This window comes from Prosopis cineraria, unplaced genomic scaffold, assembly GCF_029017545.1.
Source record: "Prosopis cineraria cultivar Desert tree isolate PC_DT_omini unplaced genomic scaffold, ASM2901754v1 PC6, whole genome shotgun sequence".
Taxonomy (NCBI): Eukaryota; Viridiplantae; Streptophyta; class Magnoliopsida; order Fabales; family Fabaceae; genus Prosopis; species Prosopis cineraria.
The window spans coordinates 6,317,828-6,345,314 of record NW_026555337.1 but is presented as its reverse complement, the minus strand read 5'-3'; the positions used below and the strand labels follow the sequence as shown (position 1 = coordinate 6,345,314).

The 27,487-nt window shown below is 33.9% G+C and overlaps 3 protein-coding genes and 2 pseudogenes across 6 annotated transcripts; 1 reads left to right on the top strand and 4 right to left on the bottom strand.

Moving 5' to 3' along the window:
• Nucleotides 1-1,048: 1,048 nt before the first annotated feature.
• Nucleotides 1,049-5,047, bottom strand: LOC129314469 (G-type lectin S-receptor-like serine/threonine-protein kinase At2g19130; annotated as a pseudogene).
• Nucleotides 5,048-5,192: 145 nt separating this feature from the next.
• On the bottom strand, nucleotides 5,193-9,492 carry LOC129314470 (nuclear cap-binding protein subunit 2). The gene is made up of 8 exons (XM_054957910.1): nucleotides 9,302-9,492; nucleotides 8,518-8,741; nucleotides 7,438-7,576; nucleotides 7,326-7,359; nucleotides 6,681-6,791; nucleotides 5,839-5,874; nucleotides 5,605-5,711; nucleotides 5,193-5,431 (listed from the first exon to the last, which is right to left on the bottom strand). The coding sequence occupies exons 1-8, from the start codon at nucleotides 9,317-9,319 to the stop codon at nucleotides 5,357-5,359; spliced, it is 744 nt and encodes a 247-aa protein (XP_054813885.1). The 5' UTR covers nucleotides 9,320-9,492; the 3' UTR covers nucleotides 5,193-5,356.
• A 1,078-nt stretch (nucleotides 9,493-10,570) lies between these two features.
• LOC129313799 (protein NUCLEAR FUSION DEFECTIVE 6, mitochondrial-like) lies at nucleotides 10,571-12,896 on the top strand. Of its 4 annotated transcripts, none has more exons than XM_054957203.1 (4): nucleotides 10,571-10,827; nucleotides 11,189-11,310; nucleotides 11,698-11,750; nucleotides 12,599-12,896. In XM_054957203.1, the coding sequence occupies exons 1-3, from the start codon at nucleotides 10,688-10,690 to the stop codon at nucleotides 11,703-11,705; spliced, it is 270 nt and encodes an 89-aa protein (XP_054813178.1). In that variant the 5' UTR covers nucleotides 10,571-10,687; the 3' UTR covers nucleotides 11,706-11,750; nucleotides 12,599-12,896. The 4 variants fall into 4 exon arrangements, with proteins under 4 accessions (XP_054813178.1, XP_054813177.1, XP_054813176.1 ...); XM_054957202.1 differs by lacking the exon at nucleotides 12,599-12,896 and adding an exon at nucleotides 11,982-12,263; XM_054957201.1 differs by lacking the exon at nucleotides 11,698-11,750.
• Nucleotides 12,897-14,109: 1,213 nt separating this feature from the next.
• Nucleotides 14,110-18,479, bottom strand: LOC129313251 (probable aminotransferase TAT2; annotated as a pseudogene).
• Nucleotides 18,242-26,761, bottom strand: LOC129312317 (S-alkyl-thiohydroximate lyase SUR1-like). The gene is made up of 7 exons (XM_054954857.1): nucleotides 26,396-26,761; nucleotides 20,200-20,539; nucleotides 19,534-19,752; nucleotides 19,335-19,394; nucleotides 18,946-19,101; nucleotides 18,752-18,845; nucleotides 18,242-18,610 (listed from the first exon to the last, which is right to left on the bottom strand). Exons 1-7 carry the CDS (start codon nucleotides 26,668-26,670, stop codon nucleotides 18,495-18,497), a joined length of 1,260 nt encoding a protein of 419 aa, XP_054810832.1. The 5' UTR covers nucleotides 26,671-26,761; the 3' UTR covers nucleotides 18,242-18,494.
• Nucleotides 26,762-27,487: the final 726 nt, after the last annotated feature.

Below are 27,487 nucleotides of genomic sequence, written 5' to 3'. Positions count from 1 at the left end.
ACACAATGGACTTGAAAACTGGGGAATTTGGCTAATTCACTTTACCGTACTCAAATCATTCTAGTTTAGCATATAAATGAAGAGAAGTTACACGAGAGAAAAAGGGAGAATGACAAATAAAGGCCTTTGAAAAATATCAAGGATCGTTTACAAATAAAATATCAGAAATTTACAGCTGAAACATTATGAATTTGCAACTCAAAGGTCTTAATTTTGCATAAATTTTCTTTCACAATTGTCATTTTGTAAGAAAAAAATTCTGTACTCCTCTTCGACTATTTATAAAATAGAAAAAAAAGATTAATTTTAATTTTATTTATAAGCATTTTACTATTTTTTATGTTTATATTTATCTTTCTGTTCTTATTAGATGTCAGAAAAAAATTATTAAAAATAGTTTTTTTGTGTTTTTATAAGGGAATAGAGATGAAAATTTATTAAATTTTAAAACAGAGTTAATAATATTTAATTTTTTTATTTTGACAAAACATGCTGAAAAATAATTAATAAATAAGGCTAGAGGAAATAGTATCCCGGTTCTATTTTGCATTTCTTCACTCAATATATAGTTGTATAATGATAAGTTCTAATCACAAAAGAACCATGAATATATAAATTCTTGGCTGATCACAAGATGGATGATTATCAAGATCACTAAAGACAATCTCCTTTTATAAAAATGGTATGTTCTATCATAATAGAATCACATGTTCATTATTTATACTATTTCTATTCATGTATTAAGCTCATGATGAAATTGTTGTTGGAAAGCTCTTTCCGCTTATTTTTCTCATGTCGCTTGTTGAAGAAATTGGGCCTTGACCTCACTATGCATACTAATCAATTATAGAATTATAGAAAATAGGATGCACCTGTTTGGGCAAAGATTATTAAAAGCGTAAAAAACATGTTAGTATATCGTAAGTATGATGTCGGTGAAATTGCAATGGAGGATTCTGACTACATAGTAACTGCTAATTAACCCGACTATGTTTGAAGAATTCTTTTAAACCATCCAAACCATTTATATTTTTCTGTAACTTGAAAAAAAAATGGAAAAACTCAGGTGGTTGAAAGCTGAAACTGTAAGTTGACAAAATGGATGTACTATAAGCCTCGCTTCCCTCCACATGACTTGTTTTCATGGAGCCTTTTGTAAGGGATTGAAAAAACTGTGGAATGGGAGGCATATCTACTTGAAGAAGTCCTTCAAAAATTTGAATAACTTGAGCCATGGTTGGTCTATCTTGCATGATCTCGAATGCACCAACAAGCAATCTTGCATATTCTTGTCAACTCTTATACATTCACTTCACCCTCCAACTTAGGATCTGCTATCTCACCACTTCCCCTCGGTTATTTAGCGCATTGAAAACCGATAGTGGAAAATAGTTACTTAACTCGTCATTTGATTGGTCAATGTTTCTTCTGCCAGAAATAATCTCGAACAACAACACTTGACCGTAGCTATACACATCAACTTTTGCAGTGATAGCTTCACCTGAAAAACATTCACTCTCGTTCTCATGCTGGTGAGAACAGGGCTGAATTTTTTACCTAAAAGCTTCGCAAGTCCAAAGTCAGCACCGAACAAAATGTTCTCTGGTTTGATATCACAATGTATGATGCAATCTCTGCATGATTCTTGCAAGTAAGCCAATCCTTTTGCAGTTCCCAGTGCGATATTGAATCTTCTCACCCAATCCAAAATTTTATCACTCTATTTGAATAGATGAAATTCAAGAGAACCATTTGGCATGTAATCATAAACCAAGTACCTTGTTGAACGTTCTAAACAAAAGCCTCTTAGGCTGGATTACTCCAATTGTGCTCACTTCTGCTCGAAGCTGTTTTTCTTCATGCATTTGACCTTTAAGTTGCTCCACCGCAGCCAAAGTTGAATTGGGGAATTTGCCTCTATAAACAGTACTAAAACCTCCTCCTAGCTTCGCTGTGAAATTCTTCGCTGCTGTTTTCAAGTCTCGGACCTTGAAATGCATGAGAGCATCACCCATTGGCTCCAAGGAACCTCCACGGCGACACAATTTCACCCACAAAGTTATCATCATCACAATAACACCAATGACAAGAGAGGTAAGAACTGACACTACTACGACAACAATCCTCGAATGGTCCTTATTTCCACTTTCCACCATCTCAGATGCTGCAATTCGAACATAAAAATCTCCTACCATCTCTGCATGTGATCAAAGCTGCTGAATATTTGAAAGCGGTTCGTTCCAAGTAAAGCATTGGTCACTATCACATGCATAAGCAGTGCAAGAACAATCTTCTAAGCATGTCATTCGGCATTAATCAGAATTGTTAGCTTGTAAAAGTTGTGGTCTCAATGGATACATTATATTGGGAATAACAAAGAACTTGTCTTTCCTGCGGCAGGAGCAATGCAGATTAATTCTCCTTGTGCATTGTTGAATCCCCAAATCCCAATCGTGCTGATTAGTGGGCACAAATCCTTTAAGGCGTCGGATTCTTTGGATCACAAAGGGTAAATACATCACAAAAACAGGGACAAGGGTAATGTGGTATGTGAAGGACCCATTTCCAACGTGGTATACCATTCCACCAACCAAATAGCTGGAGCTGCCCATTTACATCCGGCACATGTCTGAATAGACCATGGTGCTGCCTGACAGAAAATAACATAGATTCATCCGAGTTCCGCACGCTGGTCGCGCTTGAGTAGCCAAAGTAGTCAAGATAGAGATCAGCAATTTGTATTTTTCCAGGGCCTCAGTGACATACAGTGTACAAATTGTGAACCACGAAGATAGTAATGGTGGGTTCGTCAGAACTCTGCCATAATATACTGGATGAATTGAATCTCTCTCTAACAAAGAAATTCCCATCATTGCCAAGAACACCAACTGTAGCATTCGGAAGAGGCGTGATAAAGCTCCCATCAGTGTGACCAACATATATGACCAGATGGGGAGAGCAGAACTAAAGTTACCATCTCTACGAAATTCCAACGAAGCAGAAATTGGATCAGAGAATGTTGGCGACCCAAACCACTGTTCTCACATGCATTGGAAGCCCTTCGTACCAAATGCCTAAGTTGTATCTGTTAGAGTCACAGGCATGTGAAAAGAAACCCATTTCAAATACTCCTCCTTTTGACATGATGGTGTCATTTCCTGAAAGAGACTTCCCCGCAGAAATGGTATCTTGCCAACCGGATATCTGCACTTGGATTATGCTAAAGAAGAAGATCAAACTCAACCTTGAGTCTTTCCCCTTGATCTTCATTAGTTGGATACACTTCGTTTCTTCGCACTGCAATCACGTGTATGCATTTTTACTATCTAAACTCGAAACCGCAACCAATGCGTTTACCGCTTCCCAAATGAAATTCAAATTTAGCAACTTTCCATTATTTTCTGCACATGTTGGTCCCATTCTTTCTTTGATTTTTTTTTTTTTGAAAACATTTCAACTAAAATGATTTAGAGTTTAGATTTTGAAAGCCTCTGTCATCACTCATCTCCATCTTAGAATGCCATTCATTTTTGTTATTGTGCAAACACAAGTTCAGATTCTTAAGCCTTGTTTGTTTTCTATTTTTAGAAACTATATTTTTGTTTGAAAACAGAAAAATTTAAGAACTTGTTTGGATAAGTATTTTTATTTAATTGTTTTCAAATTATTTTCATTTTTTTTAAAACAAAAAATAGAAACAACTTCAAATTATTTTTATTTTATTTTTCTTGTTTTTAAAATGTTCTACATTTAATTATTAAAAATTATAGTTATTTTAACCAATTTGTATTATAAATTATTATTATTAATTGTTTATAACCATCACTATCACTCTATCTTTAATTTTAAAATTGTTTTTAAATTAATGCAACCAAACGAATTTCATTTCATTTTGTTTTAAAAAATAATTTTAAAAATTGTATTACAAAATAATTTTTAGAAAAAAAAATGAGAATAGAAATCAAACATGCCCTTGATTACCAGAGATCCAGCCCTGCTAGTTCAGTTTTGGTATTGTTAGTTTTGCATTCCATGCAAGAGATTATATATTATACCATCAGAGTTTTTTTTGAAGTCACAAAAATAAGTATACAAAACTAGAGAGAGATAAAAAAGAATAATATAGATAAATAAATATATGAACATAGGGAAAAGAAAATCAATCCTAGTCACTGACGGGTAATAAGAGAATTGGATTTCTTAATTAAAAACTCACCTTTTCTTTTTTGTTTTTTTTTTGTATAAACTATTTAGTATCTTGAGATATTCTGAATTCATTGCTTGCCCCAACTAATCAAAACCCCCCATGAGGAAACCTTATGGTAGTAGCAAGGTATCGATAGAATGACCTCCTTAAGGTCGTGTTAATTATTACGTCAGTCATTTTTTAAGATTTGAACCTTCACCCTGAAAAGTGCTGATAGTAGCCCTTCTCAACTCAAATAAGTTGACCATTGCAAATTTGCAATGACCATAGGCTCTAGTCGAGGATATACAAGAGCTGGCTAGTTTACAGCGTACCCAAGATTCGAAACTATGGCATCTGCTTCCTGCAGTCGTATAAAAGAAAAGCTGCACTCTGAACGCATATATGGTACTTTACGTTTAGGTTTGTTGCCAATTCCTCTCTTAAGGTCCTTTCTAAATGAGATCAATTTATATATTTCTTTTTTAATGATAACTTATTGTATTTGCTTACTATTTATGAACCATGGTCAAAAAACGTGTATTTGTAGCGAAGCACACCTGTTCATCGAGAGTGCAGATGCTAAACTTGTTGACCAGAGCGGAAAGTTTGGAGCACCCATTTCAGGATATTATAGAACGTGCAAGAAGACACCGGAGGAACGAATGAAACATCAGCTATTATCTGTGAAGAGAGATCAGAACCTTTGTAATCAGTATTGTTGCAGCCCCTTTTTGTTGTATTTACTGTTGTCCGTATTTTGGTCAATGAAAGTTTTGTATGCCGTGGGGGAAAAAATTGTAACGATGCGCGTTCCCTGCATGAAAATCAGTGTTCATGCACAAATACAGACTGCGATTTGGATTTTGGATGCATCAGATCTTTACAAGTCAAATCATGTCTGACCATTATGGCCAAAGTAATGTAAGTAAAATAAAAACCCGAGTTCCCTGTTAGAGAAAAAAAGAAAATAAGCACGGCCACAAGAAACAGATCCAACCTAGAATTTCAGAACAAGTTTGTAATATAAAATGTGATTCTTTCCAATTTGCAATGAAACTACAGGCCACAATCTGTTAGCGTTTTAGATGATTCGTGTTTTCTGATTCTTTTTGGCTATCCAGAATGCATGTTGATAGAAGTATTTTCAATACAAACTAAATGCCAATGCTAAGATTTTCTTTTTCGATCATCTTCCTCGTCATCATCAGAATCACCACTCTCACGAAATCGTGGATTTTTTTCCTGCATCAGAAAAAGTTATTGTTGTGAGACATGAAGCATCAAAATTTGACAAATGAATGAAGCATCAAATCACGCCTTGAAGTGAGAGAATAAGCCCGTGGTCTATGGCAAAATTGGTTAGCTATTAAAAATAATCATCAGCCTGAAGCATCATAAGACTTGTGTTTGTTTACCGGTCTAGAGTCATGATCAGAGTTCCTCCGAGATTCATGATCTGATGATCTTTTTGAGGATTCGTAGGCATGGCGATCATCATCTCTGTGTCTCTTCTTATGGTAATCTATCATTTTAAAGAGACATTAAAATTATATAGATGTTGGTTTGAAGAACAGATCAATAAAAAAACCATTTTGTGTGCTTCTGAAATTCCAAAATGCCAAACAGTAAAAAAAGTCTTTAGGAGATACCTCTGCCACACCGATGAGAACCACCATGTCTGCCATCTGCAGGAGCAAAATTGCATAACCGTTTAGTTTGAAAGGCAGACAAGGTCAAACCATATGATAAAGAATTACCATGATAGCTCCCCATAAACCAACACGTGTTCCTTACCTTTATATACTCAGTTATTTCCATCTCTAATTCAGTGTTTTACTAACAAGCATGCAATGACACAACACAGACACCGCAGCAAGCTAACAACAAAATTTGAAGTGTCACATCATGTCATATAGGTTTCTCATATGGAACACATACAGCTCTATTTTTTAAGCGCCCGTGCTTCTTAGATGTCTCATAATAACACATTTGACAAGTCATAAGCAGTTCACATTATAGTAGGACTGGCTAAAAGGACGAAATCAAATCTATAGCACAGATGAACAAGCAAGTCTTCTCAACTTCTATTTTAGTCAGCCATAAACTTCAATCAAAATGCAAAAAAGCCCAAAAGAGTAACTGCCTATGGTAGGCATCATTTTGTAGCATATGCCTGTACTGCATAACAAATATGACGCTGCATCAATCAGGCTAATATAACTAGCAGATCGTTGAGCATGCCTTGTGTTGCATATTGACTCAGAATCTCATAAAGCTTAGACCCCACAAAAATTGTGATGATGCCTTTGTATTGGAGTGTTCACAATTTTACACATACCATATCCAAAAATTCAAGCATTAGGACTAGACAATCTTTAATTCTGAATATTAACATAAATACATGGACTAGGATCTTATTTGATTTTATAATAAGTGGAAAATGTGAACACCAATAGTCCAATCAGCTCAACATCTGTTCTGAGTCACTTACAGGATGGTTGCAAAACTGGTGGAAAAGAGCCCAAAGAACCAGCACCATAATCAACAAGCTGCCTTTGTGCTTCCAACTCTTTCTGAACTAACTTTCCATAGCCACCTCTACGTTTAAATAATTAAGGAAACCAAGAAAATACTAGGATAATAAGTACAGCCATCAATCAAGTTGAAAATACTCTCAAAATCTTATTTAAAGACCAACTTATTTAGACCTTCAAGAATATAGTTAAATTATGAGTTCTAGATCACCTTCACATTTGTATTTATTCTATTTGATATGTGACACAACAGAGGTTTGAATCTAAGGCCTAATATAGTACACTTTTAATTCATTATACATTTTAGCATTGGCAATTAGCATTCTAGAAATTTTGAAATCCCCTTCAAAATATTATTAGAAAGGTCCAGCAAACATGTAAAACACATTTAAAAGAAGATATCTGTTCAGTAATGACAAAATATTATATTTCACCATGTTATTGTACAGCTTAATTATCAACGCTCCATGCTAGTATATATTAAACAGAGCCTGAGCTTTCAGGTATGACTACATTCATGTAGCTGACACTAGTACCAGTATCACTTTCATTATACAGAAGAAAATTGGACTTCAGTGAAAATTTAACATCTAAAAGGATATCAGGATCATAATCAGTCCGATATTCATCACGAACCTGCATAAAATGAGGAAAAAAAAGTTTGCATCAGTCAGGACCAGAAGCACCTTAAACAGCATAGGCACAGCAACTTACTTGACCACCACTACGACCACGACCCCATTGTCTTCCATCCTGGAATCCCCAGTCAAAATCTACACGAATAGGACGATCATCAAGTATTGTCCCACTTATGTATTTGACAGCATCTTCAGTATCTTCTCGAGAATAGTATCTGATAGATGATAACAGATACAATCAGCAATCACTATTCTACAAGAGTGGCTAACAAATCACTACAACTAAGAACGTATATTCAACACAAGAATAGACTATTCAAGACATTAGAAGAATTTCAACACAAAGTCCCAGTAAAGAATCTCTAAGAACCTTATGCATTAGTTTATTCAGCCACCACCAATGTCCTAAATATAAAAGTTGAGATAAATTAACATCCTTGGAAGCAAGAAAAGAGTAGATTATATTTTTGAATCGCAAATCAGAAATAATATCTTAACACCAAATAAGCAAACAGATAACAGAAAGGAGACATTTGTCAGCTGATGACAAGTGAGAAGATAATGGATGCCAACAAGTTAAGTTGACAATTTGCAGAGGCAAATATTTGTCCGTTCAGAGTGATAGGTGAATTTAGAAGTCTTTTTGCGCTTAAAAATTACAGATGTTTTAATATTCTTCCAAGAGATGGATTTCATACTATGTTATGGACCTTGCCGATTGGATCTAATGATGATTGTAATTATCAATCAGAGAAATCAATTTTGCAAAACTTAAGGGAGAAGCAAGCAAGAGGAGAACAAAAGAAGGGAAATAAAGAAATGTGGAAAGGTAGCTCACTTGATGCAGTCAAATGACACCCAGACGTAGTAATGAAAGCATGGTGCATAGCACCTTAGTCTCCTTGAAACATACAAGCATGAATAAAGTACGATTTACCACTACAATAGCATTAACTGCCACAGATTATTTTATGGCACCTTAAAGATAATTGTTCGCAGAAAACTTCTCAACCATGTTAGAAAATTAATAGAGCATATACATACATGCACAGGATGTGTAGAAAATATAACAGAACCTCTTCCATGAGAATTCACGAAATACAGAAAATCTTGATCCTAGTCTACATATCATTTATAACTGGGAAAGGAGGCTTACAAAACAAAACAAAAGCCACAGGGAGTTTTCGTGTTTTTGTCCAATCCCATGATAATTTTCTTAATTTCTCCGGCACGAGAAAAAAGTTCATAAACTTGCTCTTCTGTTGTGTAAAACGACATATTTCCCACATAAACAGTTGTTGAAGACAGAAGCGCTTGCTCAAATTCCTCTTGTGTTCCTGGAAATTTTCTATCTCGATAAGCTGAAAGCTTGGATAGATCCTAGAAGCAAAATAGAAAAGAAAGAAGGTAAATACTGTAAACTAAACCGCTTACTTTTTGAATTAAATAGATTTAGCATTTAAGATTGAATATAAACACCTAAACCTCTGCATTAGACAAGGGAAGAGCAAGGCGATGGACATAAAAGGAACCTACTTCCCTTTCTCGTGTGTATGCAACAGAGAATCCTTTCTTAACCCAAAGAAAAAAAGAAAAGAAAAGAATTTTTTCGTCTACAAGGTAATAAGTAGTTCCAATTCAAATGATTATATTAATTCTGCAACTGCTGCAATTTCATTTTTCCTTTTATCAATGTATGATTGATTTTTCCCAGCATATGGCAAAGAAAACTGAAATGTGCAAGGTTTTATGGTCAATCACATATAAAATGCAGGTACTCCGTTTTCCCACCAAAATCTATGCTTTCAACCTTCGCATATTAGTTTTCCTAAACTCTGATCGAAGTTAAAGATAGCATGTATCAGCAACTTAAATACCTAAATCAACAAAACTAGATACAACCAACTTTCGTGCGAAGCAAATAGAGAGAAAAAGCATACCTTGAACAACGAAGCCATATTGTCCTCTGCAAGTCAGCTGGGATAACGTCAGTTTAAGTCGAAACGAGAAAGAAGAAGAATCAGATGGACACAAAAAGCTCAGGCCTTAGGGCATGGAGTGATGGAGAAAACCGAAGAAGACGAAGTGAACCTTGTCACGTGGACACGTGCGAGCGTTGGCCAAGATGAATAATCTGTATGTAACTATATGTATCCACCTCCCGACCCAATCTGATCCGCATTGACAATTACCCGGGAAGGACTATCCCCATGACCAATCAGGGTTTAAGGTAATGTTTGTCTTTTTTTTTTTTAAAAAAAATATAACTTTAAGTTCAATTTAAAATTTAATAAAAAAATCAAATACAAATAATTAATTTTTTGAATAGTTTACCTCCTATTGTGTCAAATTTTTATACTTTCTTCACATTTTGCAATTGATCCTTATATTTTTTTTATGTTTTAAATCCTTCCACTTTTTTTTTAATATTTTTGAACAAAGTATAGGTACTTTAAAGAGATTTAAAATATTGAATAATAAAAGTGTAAGAATTTAAAATACCTACAAATATGGAGGGATCAATAATAAAATATGAGAAAAGTGTGAAACCCAAAATTATGTTATCTTTTCTTTTTTAGGAAATGTTTGGTTTAACAAGAGAGGGAGATATTTTAATGATATTTATTTAATTTTTTTAAAAAAAGAGCTAATTATAAATTGATAAATATTTTTTGCCAACTATAAATTGATAAATATGCATTTATACAATTTTTACTTCAATAATGTAAACAAAATTTTATTTTCATATCATATATAAACCAATTATATATATATATATATATATAAAAAATGGGTTACTCTAGCTTATGCATAATAAAATTAGAATTCCAGTCAATAGGTAAATAAAATTAAAATTATGTTTAGCTCTTCACAATTACAACTAAATTTTATAATTAGGGAAAAAGACAAACGCCGCTTCTCCCTCCCAATCTCATCCCCTCTATAAAAAAATTTTAAATAGGTTGAATACAACAAATAATTTATAATTTATTCAATAAAAATATAATATTTCTATATTATTAAATATAAATTAATTATTATATTAATAATAGTAGAGAGATAAAAAGTAAAAAATTAAATATATATTTTATTATAAAAATAAAATTAATTAAAAAATTATTGTACAAAATTCTATTTAAATTATTTAAAATATTTTTATTAAATGAATTATAAATAACATGGCTCATCCGGCTTGCCAATTATTTCTCTCCCCTCAGCTACAAAAACTAGAACCAAACTCCTCCTGTCTCGGAACTATCCCCAAAATCCCTGCACAAGGCCTCGCTGATCTTGGAGTTTGCAAGTGTCAACCAAACATCCACGAAATGGCCTCCTCCGCCGTCAGATCAATCTTCCGATCGTGCTCGAGTCGTCGCTTTGCCTTTCGTCTTGCATCGGAAGTTAAAGCGCCTCGTTCTCCATTCCGCTTCGCCTCCAGTAAACCTCTCTTCTATTCCACAATCAGGTAAGTTGCGCAAGATTCAGGTACATTAATAACGCGTATAATAATTACCTTTTATGGTCTCCGAGAAAAATGTAAGTCAAGTGCAAATTAGAAATGAAGCTTTTTGCTCTCTTGAATCACTTCCATTTTCCAAGGAAGAAGAAGAAAATGTTATTTGTTTCAAAGATTCTAGAGTAGCATTTGATCTAAACTATTTTAAGATCTGGTAAAAGTTTATTGACCCTTATAAGAATCTTTTCAACTACCATATGGGGTGCGGAATTTTGCATTACCTCGATGTGTGCTTCCGTGTTAGAAATGGAGCAATTATTGTGCTCTGCTGCAACACTAATTTTATGCGTGGAACTGATTGTATGATAAGGTGCCCAGTTGAGTTGAGCTTTTGTGTGGAAACGATGCTGCCATATCATACTGCAACTGCTTCTACACTAATGACTTCCATGCTCACCATCTCTAGTTGCCGTTATGGGCGGCTGCCTGAAGGTAACTTCCTGCCAGTTCTAGATTCATGTCGACCTAGTATGGATGCCCATGCAGCTATGCTGTTTGAAATATTACAGATGTGTTGAAATTGAACTTATCGGATTAAAATTTACAATGAATAGACATTTAATTTATACATTGAGAGAAGATTTAAGACTACAAAATTTTGCAGTGATGCCTTCTCATATTTTGTATTCTTTGGGTCAGCTAATCTCTAATATTTTTTAACTGTCTAATGGTTATTACAACTAAACCTTGACTGAATCTTCTCTTTATGAGTCACCGGGATTTTGGCCATGTTTATTTTTTTTTTTTTTAGTGCATTAAAATGGTAATTCTAGTGTTGCTAGGTTGCCTGACGACTCTTGTATTCTACTTTTGGTTTAGGTAGCTAAGCATCTGTAGGATTCCTTGATATTCTTTCTTCAAAATTGTTCAGAGTAAGTTACTGTTTCTATTGATTCTTGGGCTGAAATTTTTGAAGTCTCTTGAGAAACAATGTAAAAGTCAATCATACTTTATTTGGAATCTAACATGGCTCTTCATTTGTTAAATGATTCACTGCTTACACCAATTTGGTACATTAACCTATTGCCTACATTGTTGTCTTCCCCCAACATGCAATTAGTTAAATCTATCAGTGAAGCCACATGCACTCCTTTTATCTGTAGGGCGAAAGAAGACTAGATGAAGATCAAGAAGCAAAGATGGCATGACTTGGACTTATGATATTGCGCCTTGAACAAAATTTTGTTATATCAGCATTAGGAAAAAAGATATCTATGATTATTTACTGAGCTTTATGTAGAGCACATTTGTGTGCTTGTGTATTGAGATTACATGTTAAAATACATTATGTAGCCTGGTTCCCTGATATGTCGCACATTCTATTATAGATCTTTTCTTTGTATATTTTGAATTGTCCTGTTCAAATCAATTTACCGTCATGAAAATGAGCGGTGTCATTTTTGTCTTTCAAATTTTCATCAAAAGAAACTAGTTTGCTTTATACACATAAGCAGAGGGATTACAAATATAACCAATATGATATAATGCCACTCTATAGTCTTGTTAGAAGTTCCCTGAAATTTCATAAAATCAGCCTGTTCCTTCTTTGCTTCATTAATTAAAGTATAAACATCTGTTCTATATGGTTATGGGTGATGCTGGATTACTTCATAATACCCATAAATTATGCAAATACTGTTTCTTTTCCTTTCTTTATCTACTTCCTTAACGTTATAGGACCAGCAATTAAGGAATCTACTGCTCTTTTTTGTTTAATCAGATTGCAGTGATGACGTATAATAAGTGTGAAGATTGAAGCTATCTTTGTATAGAAATCTGCATGGCGATACATTGACTGCAGAATTAGCAGGTGCTCTGATTGAACCACTGGACGGACAAGTTAAAACTAACTTCAAAACTCCGATCAATTGTAGCTTTTGGTTCTCTATTTGTGATTTATGAAAGATTGTAAACTTTTTTTTTTTTTTTTCAAAGGTTGTACCTTAATACAGGGTCTTCAGTGCCCAATGCCTTGATCGCTTGATTAGTCATATGCGTTGAAAATGAATTTTAAGTCATCACATCTTGTTACATGAAGTTATTCAGCAATCAATGCAGAATCAGATAGTACCTGTTTGGATACAAAAAATAATTGATTATTTTGGGTAAAGCCATGGTTTGGGTGAAAAATACCCAAATGCCCCTATTTTTTTCATAATCAATTATTTATACCCAATCCATGTTTTTCCATAAGCTGAAAGAAGTAGCTTGTTTAATTCAATTATGCCATTAGTTCATTTATTAGTTGTCAGAATTTTTTTTCTTACTAGATATGCCTCTCCCATTCGGGCTTCAATATAATAATATATCTCCACACTAGCTGTGTTTCGCCCTCCTCTCATCTCCATTGATACATATTCTGATGCCATCAGTGGCTTGGTTTTTTTTGTAAAAGGTTTGTGTATTCCACTTCAATAGATGGCAAATCAATAATAATAGTAAAAGTAAATTCTTATGCTAAAATTTAATAATATCATATACATTAAATAGATTTCAATAAATTTAATAATATTATATATTTAAAATTAATATTTACATTTTAAAAAATTAATGCCCTTTATAGTAATTTATACATTTAAAATTTTTTTAACTAAATTATTTAAATATCTTTAATTATGTTAAAATCAATTTTAAAACTCCTCTTGGACAGCCTTCCATTGTGGAGATATTAATTTGACTCGAATGTCCTCTCTCTTGTTGAATCATTTCCGTGAAAGGGCCTGGCTTGGCCGAGTCGTGGTAGGTACGTAGTTACAGCCGCTCATTTTTGCACAGGATTTGTTGGTATATTGGAAAATAAAATGAATGATTATGTGTGCCCAAAATAAAAAAAGATCTTGATGAATTAGCGCTTGCGCCTTTAACAGGACCTCCAAAATGCGTTGAGCTTTTAGTTAAGGTCGTGCTTGAATTCTTGTGCCTTCAAACGGATACCAAATCATTTGAAACTGAAACTGGCTTGTGCACTGCATGCCCGTCGCTAGATTCTTTTCTAAGTGGCGCAACGCAAGGAAAAATGTTAACAAGGAAAAGATCCCAAAGGACAAAGTTTCCTAATGTTATTATCAATTGGAAATCCCAACATGTTCATGTTATCAAGTGAATTTAAATTAAAACGTAATTATCTAGCAAAGTTGATAGCAGAGGAACAAGGTTGGACTTTCACAAAGTGAACAGATTGCTAGATATATAGCAGCACGCATATGAGAGATGCCCATTCAGAAATTCTCTTTACTTCCAACAACGGGTATTGAAGTGCACTGAATTCCAACATGAAGTTGTCTGCGTTACCATCCTATGATTCGTCTTAACATGATGGGTTGCTTCACTTGGAAGATGTATGGCATTACGAAGACCGAAGGCTTCTATTCTACTGGGGCCATTTTCAAGAGCCGAAGGCTCATCTGCAGAACTTATCTGAAGTCAGTTCTTCAGGCCCACAATAACGCCTATAAGTATTATTCAACAATACTGAGTTATTCTCATCATCGCCTTTCAACGAATTCAAGATTCTTATAACAGGGAGATCCTTAGCAGGGAGCAGAATTACATATCCTCTTTGGTTAGCTCGACACAGTAGTCCACATCATCAATAAAGCCCTCAATTTGTGAGAAATTAATCTGCACCTGCTTTTGTCAAATTGCCGCTAGTTGATCATATCTGCAGGTACTCTCATGTCATTATTACAGCACGGTGCAGTCTTTAGAAATTTTTTTTTTTTTTTGGCTACTTACCATCACAGTCATGGTACTTTCTGGTTTGTGAGGATACATTAGACAAGGGATCTCCTTGCATCTAACATAGAATATGTCTGCAGATTCTCTCATTATGTCAAGATTATGTGCAAAGAAATCATCTTCGGTCTTCTCAAGGATTTGGGGTATTGCCGCTTAAAACACAAAACCAGATCAATTTATTCTAGAGAAAGAACGAGAAAAATGTGACACGATCTTGCACATATTTATTAAGATCTGAATGCATCCGTGTTGATCCGGTGACCATACAGAACGATAAAATCAAAGATCTAGTTTGACGACAGAATTCATCATCAGTTACCTGCATGAAGGCTGGAGGGTCAGTAGTAATGTCTAGATAGTTCTTGATAATTGTCAGTATCTGAAAGAGAAAGGACAAAATCACATAATTTTCAGCATAGTCTACTATCACATTCCGAATGAAAGAAACTCTGCCACTCAATCCTTGTCTGTATTCATTGTTGAAAAAATGCAAGCATGGACACACGCAACACACTAACTAAGATCAACAATAGACCCCGGATTTCTGAAAGATGCCATTTGGATCACATGTCATGATCCATCCAATTCTCCAGCCAGGAAAAATCCATCTTCTTGCCAGGGAGTTAGAGACCCAAGTGTAACAACAGGCACCATTGATGCAAACACTACCATAGGCACAAATGGATTGCTTCCAAAGGTCATATGTGAGCATAAACTTCATCAGCCACCACAAAGATCCCGAGTTTCCTGGCAGTCTCTTCAACCTACAAGAGTCTTGAAAATCAGTCCCGTTTTCCCAATCTTAATTTCCGATCATACGAAATAGAATTTGAAGCATTTTTAAAATACCCTTTTCAAATGCTGGTTTGTGAACACATTCTCACAAGGATTGCCAGGATTAATAATGACCATGGCCACAGTGTTCTCATCTGCAAGAGCTTCTAAACCATTGATATCAACCTCCCAACCTCTCTCAGGCAGAAGATCAAAATGGCAAACTTCAAGACGACTGCAAGCTGCACGAGCTTCAAATTGTGGGTAGCTTAGTCTTGGAAGGAGAATGTCGGCGCCAGGACGTGCAAGGACAGATGTTATTATATTTATAGCTTGAGTGCAACCAATGGTGATATAAAGATCGTCTGGTGATAACTAGAATGGAAGATCAGAAGACAGATGTTCTGCAACAGCCCTGTTAGAGTAATTGTAGTGTTACCATGTCAATTTGGAAGGTAAAAGTAAACATATATTTGGCTCAAGAAGTTGCGTATGCATGTATCTCAGGTCTCTATTGTAGGATTACCATCATCTTTGGCGGGACCAAAATTTCTAAGAGTAAGAAGTTCAATGTTTCTGGTTTTAATGGAAGGATAGAATTCACTCACTGCTAAAAAAAATTACTTCAGAAGCTTTAGGAAGAGAAAACTTCCAATTTTTTCAGCAGAGAAAATCACTCTTAAGAATCATGCAAAAAAGCTGCCACTCGTACTTTCCAACTTTATTACTCATACTCTTTGTATATATTTCGAAGCTTTTTCATCCAATAGTAAGAAATTATAAATTATAAATTATAAATACCCTTGAGTTATCGGGAAAAAATCAATTTGTAATTTTATAGAACATGAGTAATGATTTTAAGAAGAACTAGTAATAAATTGACCACATCATTCTTGAGAAAATTTTAATATTTAAAATCTTTATATTCTCATTTTTTAAGCCTTTAAGTGATATTTTTTCTTTTAAATATTTTGAAGTATGAAATAACATGTTGGCAAGGTAAAACCATAAAAGATAAATAGAAGTTTAACATTTACTGAAATGCAATTGCAAATAAATTTAACTCAAATTTTACCAAACTTCAAAGTCGACAATAGTTGTCTATTATAATTAGTTTTTTGCAAAGATTTTTGCAAAGAGCAAGATTGATGGGGGATAAGAATCAAAATTAGTAAAGCATACTAGAGATAAATTTCTGAGATTAGATGGACACTAGGGAAAATTTCACTTTAAACTCTAGCTAAGAGAGAGAGCCTCTTAATAAAGTTCGAAATTTCACTGCAAATCAAATATAATGAAATAAAATTAAAATGCAAACTAAAATTATCCCATTCTTGTTAGTGGCTTGAACTTATTAAAAGATACTTACAAATTCTTCATATTAAAAGTGTTCATTTCTCATATTGAAATAATTAATTTTTTTACCATAGGTGTTTGTACACATAATTTTACTTAATTTTATTATTAGTACTGTTAATCAAAAAAGTTACTTTTTCTATAGGAGTTATTTGTACACGTGGCATTACTTGGTTTTACTCTCAATGTTATTATATATTATAATAAAAAAAGTTATAAATTTCTCATAGTATAGTTGTTCATTGTACTGAAGTTATTATTTTTATTAAAATTATTTTTATGTATAGTTTTACTTGATTTTATTCTCCGTTTTGTTGATTAGGTAATACTTTTCTATTGATTAGATTTGAAGTATTATCCAAGTGAGCATTAATCACGGATTTCGCAAAAGAATAATCTGATGAATATAAGTTTTCCAATATTGTAGAAGTATCCACGAACCGCAGCACCAATTGGATATTATACAAGAACCGAGGAAGCAAAAATTAGGAGCAATGCCAGTAATATCATTGAAATAACAATCCAAGAAAGGGGCATTGGATGGGAACTAAAATAGGAAGAGATTCTCAAAGAATCTTTGGGTGAAGCCCAAGTCATGGCTTTCTTGAAATCCATTGTGTTCTATGTTGAGCTGTGAAGCATGAAATCCACCGTGTTCTGCAAGCCTTGTTGGTGGTTCTGGACCTACGGCAGCATGCTGAGGAACGTACCTGTCGGAGGGGGATGCTGGAGGAATAAGAGAAGCAAAGGAAGCAACGCCAAGTGTGTTTGTGTAAGAGGGTTAATTTTGTCATTGTCCTCAACATTTAAATTTCATTTCACTACGTTTAATCTGTAGTGGAATCTCACAATTTGAAGAAGTTCTCTTTTTTATTATGTTTGATCAAAAAATTCATATTGAAATTTTTTCTAGACATTATCTTCCACTCACATCAATTTCTATAACCTTGTTAGTTATTGATGACACATATAAACCCATTTAGGACTTTGATCGAACATTACATATGCATCATCATCATCTGATAAAATCTTGTAGTTGAAGATTGAACTAACCTCCTTACCTCAGGCTAGCCAACGGTGGGAGGGCAACAATTGGAGAGAAAGATTGGACGGCGCTAGTGATAGCATCAGGAGCCACAGGGATGGTTTGAAAGCAATCAAAATCGGTGGGGTCAACATGGCAAGGACGAAGCAAGGGTCTGTGATCTTCTTTGTTGAGGTTAGCTACTAGCATGTTGAAGACCCCTCTCACAAATACTACCGAAGCATTCAGCACTTTGTTCCCCTAAAAGCCACATTCCTTGGGTTCTTTTTCCTTCTCCATTCCTCTTGCCAAGGATAAGCAACCATTAGCGCTATCCAATCCTTTTTTTCTTTTTGGCCCCAACCATTTGAAACTTCTAATTTGATTTCAACATAGATTTGGTCTTAATATTTAAGTAAAACATATATTCAAGAATGTTATTACCTTGAATGGAAGTTATTGAATGTCCAGAACAAGCAAAACAAACTGATAGAAATGATCATCAATCATTCAAAGAAATTTTGGTGACCACTTCTTTTTAACCATTCTAGAATGCAGCTGCTAAACCGATCTAACATATATTTGAGAATATTCCACTCAAACTCAAAGTTCTTGAATGCCAAAGCAATACAGACTAACACAATCGAAAATCTGTCATTCAATAAATGCTATCCATTAATTAAGTTCTTTCATGTGTTGATACTGCCATAGAATGACTTCCAAATCACTTCTTGGAATGCCTTTGGCAGAATACTCTAATCCTCTCAAGGCCTTCTTCAAGTGCCAAAGGTTCAGCAGCAAAAGTTATGCGTACCCAGTTCCTTATTCCCACAGCCACGCCTGTAATACATGAGCTTGTTATAAGCGGTGCTCACAAGACACGCGTACTTAACTTCGCAACTTGAGGAGAAACTACATATTAGAGTTTTAAGTGAATTGAAAGTGATAAGATGGAAGAAAATTAAGATGTGAAATCCATGCCTGGTAAAACGACGACAGATTCCTCCCTGATCAACTTCACACAGAAGTCCATATCATCATGGATTCCTTCCAAAAGAGCTAGATTTAGTTTTACCTGTGGGTGTGATTGGTAAGTATCATTTTTTTTTGTCTAGTGACTTGAGAAGGAAATACATTAAATTATAAGAGACCATAACGATGTACTAGGCACGTACAAGCATAAACATTGATCCCTCTGGCTTGTATGGGCAGATCAAGCAAGGTATCTCTTTGATTTTGTCATAACATGTATCAGCAGTGACTCTTAGAATGTTGAGAATCTTAGAAAAGAATTCTTCCTTTGTCTTTTCAATAATATGAGGAATTGCTCCCTATATTATTTGACACAAAAAATAGAAGAAGAAGCTGTTATTCATTCCCATAATATCATGAAATACAAGACCAAAGCTCATCATTAGTGAGAAATACAGGGGAGAAAAGATTATGTCAAACATGGTAATATATCCCTCTATATGGCATATACTCACCAGGACACACTGATTAAGAACTAGCAAATAGGTATATAAGAAACTAGACATCATTTCAAAACACGGAAATTGCAAACCTGGAGGATAGTGGCAGAATCAGATGTCAAGATTTTACACAGTCTTAAACTTTCGAACACCTAAAGAAAAAACAAATGCATTCAATTCAGAGAAGGGGGAAAAAAAAAACCAGTATAGCTTAGCCATAAATAATGATCACCGAGAAGATTTTCCGAGCCACGTAAATAAAATCAAGGCACACACAGAAAGAGACAGTACCCCAGATTTTGCCAGGATGCCGTTAGGATCATTTGTAACAAGCCAACCGAGTCTCCAACCAGGAACGAGCCATCTCTTGGATATTGATCCAAGTGTGATGACAGGAGCAACTGTTGCAAAAGTTCCCATTGGAATAAAAGGATTTTCCCCGAAATGAAGATGAGCATAAACTTCATCAGCAATCACCATAATCCGAAGCTTTTTGGCAGTCTTTGCCACCTAATGAATGATTATGAGCTAATGAAGATATCAACTTGCATTAGAATTTGGTATTCCATTAACAATGTTTAGGACTTGGCAATTAATAAAGTGAAAGTAGATATGATGCTTGACTAGACAAATATGATGAATATTTTACCATGGGCTCAGCGAGAATTAAGCATTTTGCTAACAATATACTGATTGGATGATGCCCGCATGTACGGTTCTTGACTCTTGAGACTCTTAACAGATTAAGTTTCACATTGACTGTGGCCTATGCATTTCCCTCTGTCAAGTCTCTCAGCGTCATGTCGAAAGACCGATGGTTCGATTTGAGATTAGATTAGTCAAATTAAGAAACAACCATATACGTAATCTAAACATTAATTGTTATGTTACATAAGAAGTTAGACAATTTGTCCGTATCCATTCTATGAATAAAAACTCTATGAATCCGATCGATACCTTCATCAAATGCTGGGGAGTGTAAACATTTCCACAAGGATTGCCAGGGTTTATGATGACCATAGCCACAGTATTGTGATCTGCAAGTGCTTCAACAGCTTCGAGATCAACCTCCCAGCCCTTTTCTGGTAAAAGATCAAAAAGGCGAAACTCCAAATGGTAAAGCAAAGCAAGAGCATCGTAGTCAGGGAAGCCAGGTCTTGGAAGCAAAATGTTGGCATTGGGGCGAGCTAGGACTGTTATAATGTGTTCAATGGCTTGACTGCATCCAGACGTAAGAATCACATGGTCTGGTGATAGCTCATATGGCAGATCTCTCGAGAGGTATTCTGCTACAGCCCTGTATTGCTCATGTTAATTTGTTGAAGTCTCAAGTACAAATTTTTCTTTTTTTTTTCAGGGACATGGAAAGAGGAAAAAAACTTTTGGGGAATTGATCCCAGAAGAAAAGGCTATGTACTGTTCAATCTTCTAGCAAAAGAATGATGAGATGCAGGAAAATTTACAACTGTTGAATTTATCCACCATTGGTGGATCAGATTCCTATTATTATTGGTTCTTACGTGTAATATGGCCCTTAAGTGCAATATATTTTCCTCTTTTTTATGTGAAATAGCATGGGAAAAATTTCTCGGCCACATGCGCGTTCGAAAACTACTAAAGAAAATGTGTGGGAGTTACATGCATATGGCTTCTCTCTCATTTTTTGTACATTACTGAAGAGCTCAAAAAACTCCTTTCTCTCTTCTCTTCTCTCTCTGCGTTTACTGCAAACTAGAGACACAGTTTGTGTAACTCCGGTCTGCGTGGAAACCTTGATGACTGCAGTGACAGGTGTGCTTCCTAAACTCAACAAGTAATTAGAAGAAATGAAAATCTATGGAATGCTTCAAGTAAAGAAGAAACATACGTTAAATACATTCCATAATATATAGGCATCATATGTGTTTTTTTACTCAAACTACCAAATCAGAGAATGTTCTTAGGTCTTGCTTTTCCTGGTTTCGAGCGTTAAATTTGGTTTTCTCATCTTTCTTTTAAAAGAGGAAGAGGAATTTGCTCCTACTGGTTGGGAAAAATGAAAATCAAGCCAATAGTTGTTTATTTGTTTTGGCCCAATGGATAATTGCAAATCACTCTATGTTTGCGGACGAAAACATCACTCCACTTTTTTTTTTTTTTTGGCCGGGGGGGGTGTGGGGGGCAGAAGTTACGACTTGCAACAATCAATCAAATATTATAAAATCTAGAAATCTATGAAGTGCTAAAACAATTAAATGTGGAGGCCTAAAGAAAAATATATATTCTGTAGCTTTTCATATTTTTAATTTTGTTTTAATTAATAAATTTCCATGTATAATCAATAATTAATATCAACACATGAATTTAGCATTTTAACACAATTTATTTATTTTATATATTTATTTGCAAGCTATTATTTTGTTGTGAAAAAATTAATGACAACAGGCGAGCTAGAAAAATATAATAAAAAAAATATTTACCAAGTGATCCAATTATTCAATAACTTCTAATAAATAATCACCTGACAATTCTTGCGCCTTATGTAGTTATGTGTCTTGCAATTTTACCTTTTAAAAAAAAATTTGACCAACCTTTTAAAAATTAAAATAATTGATTTTCTTCACACTTTCAATGCCTCTTTTACCTGTTTAAGTTTGAAAGAGGCCAAGCCAGATTTTGATTAGATAAAATTTAATATTGTAAGATTCAAACTTAAACTTGACCTATTAGCTCATATAAGACATTTTTTCTAAAGCTCAGGCCTTGATCTGTCAAGAACATTTAAGCTCAGCCTGATTTAAAAAACCTAATTAAAGACGTTGAAATTTTGAACTACTAAAAGTTAGGATTTTGTGCATGAAATCATTTTGAACTCAACCAATTATTCCTCTGTGTTTGGATAATGTGGGACTTAACAAAGATTGGAAATAAAGTTAATTATCAAATATCTTTGGGTTAACTGAGAGTTACTGGACATCCTAAATTTAATTATGAATTAATTTTATTTAAAGATTCCCTCTCTCATTCTCTAAAGTTAAAAAAGTTTAATGTGAGTTTGTCATTAATGAGTTCCACAATCTTTTAATAATTTATCATCATCATCATCATTATTAGTTTAAGGGTATTCTTTGCCTTTCAACTTTTATCTAAACAAAGTCAATGAGCAACATTAACTTAAATATTTTATAATAAAAAAATGCAACGTGGTCTCCATTGATGGTAAAGAGACAATAAGAAAATAGCAAGGTGATGAGAGAAAAAATTTTTAATATTAAAAAATAAATTAATCTATAATTGAGTTTAGAGTGCCTAATAATTTTTTGAGTAAAGTTGAAGGCACAATGACTCAAACAGGGACAAACCTACATGTTGCATAGAGAAGGAGTTGCCCCCAAAAACTTTTTGCAATTTATTCAATAAATACATGTAACTAATATGTTTATCATGTGTCCCATGTCATAGATATTAATTGCTCGTAGTGATTAATAATATTATTTTCTTATGCCAGTCAAATTTTTATTATTTTTTATATTCATAACTTTTATGATCCACATAAAAACATCACAGAGTTTATACTCATTAATAAGATATAATATCTCGTAGGAAAATTTATCAGGAAAACAACTTCAGAAGGAAAACTTATGATATATATTCAATTTTTTATGTTATATATTATGATGCATTTTTTCTATTAAAAATGTATCCTTTTATGTGTAAATATATGATGCTCCACGGTTCAAAATTTCTAGGTCAGCCACTAAAGGCAAATCAAAGATAAATTTAAAATATCTTGCTTGAAAATATACTGATAAATACATTATGGTATTAAAAACTAAATCAGATCAATAGGTTGAATTAATGAACCATTCAAGTAGCCGGTCAAACATTTCAATTGAACCAGAGAAATGAACACAATCAAACCCATCAATCTAATTTTGAACCAATATAACTTGGCCAAACCGGCGGATTAAGCAGTTATGATGGTTAAAAAAATTGAGTTGAAGTGTAACTTTTTCTCTCGATCAAAATCTTTCCAATATTTGGGAAAAGATTTAAAAATCTGGAGGAATATATAATTGACAATAACAAGCCTATTCAGTGAATTGCGTTAACTCACAATTTGGATCATAAATTATAAATTTAAGAGCAATTTAAATTTTAAACTCATATTTAATGTATTTTAAACCTTAAAAGATTAGATTTGAGGTAATTTGGCCCCCGCTATACTCAACATCCGTTACTTTTGGCGACAGGCCTGTGTAGTATATATTCATCCGGCACCATGTTCTCTCTCCCTCTTTCTCAGTTTTGGCTTCTCTTCATTTCCTACTCTCTTCATTTTCTCTTGAATTTTCATCTCAATCATTAATCTATTTTAAATAGTTGAGATTTGATGTTTATAAAATTATTATTAAAAAATAATAATTTTATAAAATATCAAATCTCAACCATTAAAATAGAACCAACAATTAAGATGGAAAGGAGAGGGAAAAAATGGGGATAATTTGGGTCCCTCTTTCTCTCTCTCAATAATGGGAATGCACAAATGATAAAGGAATAAACAATGTTTTTAAAACTAGATTGAATATTAAATCAGAAAGATCAACGATTCATCGATTCACATAGTTTAACTAGGTTAGATTAATAGTTGAATTGGTGATATAATAATTAAATTAAAAAAATTATATATATATATAATAATCTACATATAAAAAATAAATATAAAATTGCTACTTAACTTTAAAATAAAATCAAATATTTTAAGTTTGTCATGACTTAACAAATCACATGATATAACATAATATCAAATTATTAAAAAAAATTGATAAAGAATTTAAAAAGAAAAAGAAAAGGGGCATTTTGTTGAACATAAAAACCGAACTCAGTTCCCGGCTTGATCTCAGTTCTTGATCTAAAGCAGTCCAATCTGGCCCAACTCTTCAAATGATTTTTTAACTTGACCGAACAGTTAGCCTCATCGATCGATAGTTCAATCAATATATTGTTTGGTCCGGTTTGATTTTTTAATCATTGAGAATAAATAAGATCCACCATTCTGATCAAATTTCAAATGCGGTGGAAGCTTTAAACTCTTGATCAAATTAAAACCTTTATCTCCTCACTACCATCCCATTAATAGGGATTCGTTTTTATGCTCATCATCTAAAAGAAATTGAGCCATCCAAATTTTTTTAATTTCAATTTTATTTTTATAAAAATAAAAATTTACAAAATTTTTATAAATACATTCATCATCAATCTGAACAATAATGATTAATCTGAGTGATTCAATTTAATGTTAAAATTTTTATAAATTGAATATCTAGATGTATTCTGAACAGTCAAATTTAATATTAAATTTTTATTTACAAGATTTAAATTTAAAATTTTATTTTTTTATTTTTATTTTATATTAATTAAAATAAAAAATATTAAAAAAATTTAATATTGAATCTATATTGTCCAAAATCTATCTAAATAATCAATTTATAAAAATTATAATATTAAATTAAACTACCTAAATTAAATTGGTATTGCATAGATTGATGATAAATATATTTATAAAAAATTTAAAAATTTTTATTTTTATAAAATATAAAATTAAAATTAAAAAAATCTTTGGACAGGTCAGATTTTTTCTGAGTTACGAGCACCTTGCTGCTAAGCACCGAAGACGGACCCATTTAACGGACGATAGCTGTCATGGCAAAGTGGTGGCGCTCCGCCGCCAGTTACCACCGAGCAATGGCGAATAACTGTGAGGAGTCTTCGTTCTCGTCAAGATTCCAATATGCTTTCTACCAATCGATCCAAGCTATCCCGAAAGAGTACATTGGTAGTCGAGTCTCTGCCAGAGACAGATTCCAAGGTTGAATTCCCGCCGCTGTTGAGTACCAGAATCTTAGTAAAAATGCTGTCGTCCAATCGGCGTCCAGGAAGCGTTTGCTTGCCGCATAGAGGAAGCATATTAAGGCTGCTCAATTCCGCGGACCTTCCTTTCTTCTACTCGACTCAGTTTCCTCTCCAGATCCGTGCTGGCTCTGGGTCTTCCCATTTGCTCGAGTTTGGAACTGTTCTTCCGATTAAGGTTTTCATTTTATTGCAAGTTTGAAGAATTTGGAGATCGGCTATTAATTAAACTGCCATGGGAATCACGCAAATGAAAAATTTGGCTCAACCCTACTTTGTTGAAGCCACGTGGTATAATAGCAATTAGAGTTTGGCGGCCTGTGGTCAACCCCGCTCTCATTTCCAAGAATGAAATTCCGATCAAAACACAGAAATGAAATCTTGGTTTGATTCTAAAATGAATGTGAACTGCGGCATATAGCGCGAACGTTGGGAGTGGTGAAAGTAAAAGGTGAGAATTCTTGGAAGATCATAGAGAATATGTAAGAGAGGAGGAGGAGGAAGAGAAGCAGAAGACTGGCCGTCGAAGTGGACGCGTTTCAGGCTCATCAACTCGAACAAATGAAGAGAGAAGGGGGGGATGAAAGAGAGACGCTGACTTGTGAGAGAGGGACGCTGAGAGGGAGAGAACAGGATGTCAGATGCACATATGGACCCACCATTAAAAGTAACCGTCGTTTAGTCTAAGGTAACTGTGTGGGCTTGATTGTTCCAAATCAAATGCTTTAGATTCAAAATGCAATAAATGCGAGTTTAAAATTTAAATTGCTCCTGAATCTACAATTTAAAGTTTAAATTACTATTCAACCCTAATGAATTTGTAAACCATCAGAGAGAACATTGGGAAGTGGCGTTTTGGAGCAGGATTTGCCTGGAACGACTGTGATTTTACACAGCTCAGCAAATATGAAGCAAATCATTAGTAGATCTCTCCCAAATTATTGAGTCGTAGCTCACTTGACAACCCAACGCCCTTGGCCAACTGTTTTCTGGAAGCTTTGTGGGATACTAGGAGTAAGAGGATATTCTGTAACGAGTTTCCTAGTACGAACGTGCTCGATATTTTTAGAGAATCAGATTAGTTGTTAGCAACCAATGCAGGGATGAGAAAAATTATTTTGGAAAGTGACACTAACTACGTGTGTACGTGGTTGCCATCATCAAGAAGCTCCTCAAGAATTTATTTTTATTTTTTTTCTTTTTACGACGTTTGCATGGAGAAGGAAAAACAGAAAAAGTCTCTCTGGGAAACTTGTTTACGTACCTTCTCGCCGGAAGAATGCCTTGGAGGCTGACACAATATCCATTGTAATTCGCAGACCTGATGGCATCCACGACGGCGTCTTCGGCTTCCACGGTGGTTCGGAAGCAGGGGAACGCGGTAGGGTCACCGTGGCCGAGACGGATGACCGGCCTTTTATCTTCTTTGTTTAAATTTTCCATCAAAGGGACGATGGTGTTTCGTATGGATCGTGAAGATGCTTCCACCAGATCTTCATTGCCCTGGAAGCACCACTTGCTTGATCCTTTAACCTCCATCTTCTTTTGCAGATATCAGCTTCAGCACAGCTCTCCTTCTACACCTCTTTCTCTCGTTCTGTCTGAATATTGTGCGTGCTTGGAACGCGCGCGCGCGCTCACAATGTGTGTGTGTGTGTGTGTGTGTGTGTGTGTGTGTGTGTGTGTGTGTGTGTGTGTGTGTGTGTGTGTGTGTGTGTGTGTGTGTGTGTGTGTGTGTGTGTGTGTTCAGAGTGAGATATATACGCTATAGTACGCATGGAACAGATATTGATACAAACAAGATTGGTTGGTTTGGATTTAGGGAAGAATAAAAATAAAATACTCTATCAAATTATATTTATAAAAAGAGAGAGAAATTTTTTAATCATATTTGTAAGTTATAATTTCTCACTTTATCCTCCATTAAATATTAAAATAAAAATATATATTATTAAACTATATTTATTTAATAAAAATAAAATTAAAAATTTATTATATTTTTAAACAGAGTTAATAAATTTTAAAATTTTTTATTTTAATAAAATATGTTAGAAATTTTTTATAAATAAAATTAGAAGAATGTAAAAGAAAAAAATATATGAAAAAAGAAAATTCTTTTGACAGGTTATGGACTACTAAACATAAACATTTCTTCCAATAAAAAATTAAATGTTAATTATCCTGTTTTAAGGGATTAACTGATTTTGCTAAACCCAACTCTATTAGTAAAAAAATTTAAAAATAGTAATTTTTTTATATTTTTAAAAATTTCTCTTTTAATCTCCTTCCAAAATAATTGGTTTTTTTATTTTTAAAAATTTTATCTTCCAATTTCCTTCCTCCTCGAAGGAAGGAT

Excerpts from the sequence above, each read along its gene's own strand:
- LOC129314470 (XM_054957910.1), bottom strand. Across the intron at positions 5,712-5,838 it reads TTCTCATCGGTGTGGCAGAG|ATTACCATAAGAAGAGACAC; the intron begins GTATCTCCTAAA and ends TTAAAATGATAG. Across the intron at positions 5,432-5,604 it reads CTGATCATGACTCTAGACCG|GAAAAAAATCCACGATTTCG; the intron begins GTAAACAAACAC and ends TTTCTGATGCAG.
- LOC129313799 (XM_054957201.1), top strand. The coding sequence starts at position 10,688 with ATGGCCTCCTCCGCCGTCAGATCAATCTTCCGATCGTGCTCGAGTCGT. Across the intron at positions 10,828-11,188 it reads CTCTTCTATTCCACAATCAG|GTGCCCAGTTGAGTTGAGCT; the intron begins GTAAGTTGCGCA and ends TTGTATGATAAG. Across the intron at positions 11,311-12,598 it reads TTATGGGCGGCTGCCTGAAG|ATTGCAGTGATGACGTATAA; the intron begins GTAACTTCCTGC and ends TTGTTTAATCAG.
- LOC129312317 (XM_054954857.1), bottom strand. The coding sequence starts at position 26,670 with ATGGAGGTTAAAGGATCAAGCAAGTGGTGCTTCCAGGGCAATGAAGAT. Across the intron at positions 20,540-26,395 it reads GGCATTCTTCCGGCGAGAAG|GGCTGTAGCAGAATACCTCT; the intron begins GTACGTAAACAA and ends TGAGCAATACAG. Across the intron at positions 19,395-19,533 it reads GCATCCTGGCAAAATCTGGG|GTGTTCGAAAGTTTAAGACT; the intron begins GTACTGTCTCTT and ends TTTTTTCTTTAG.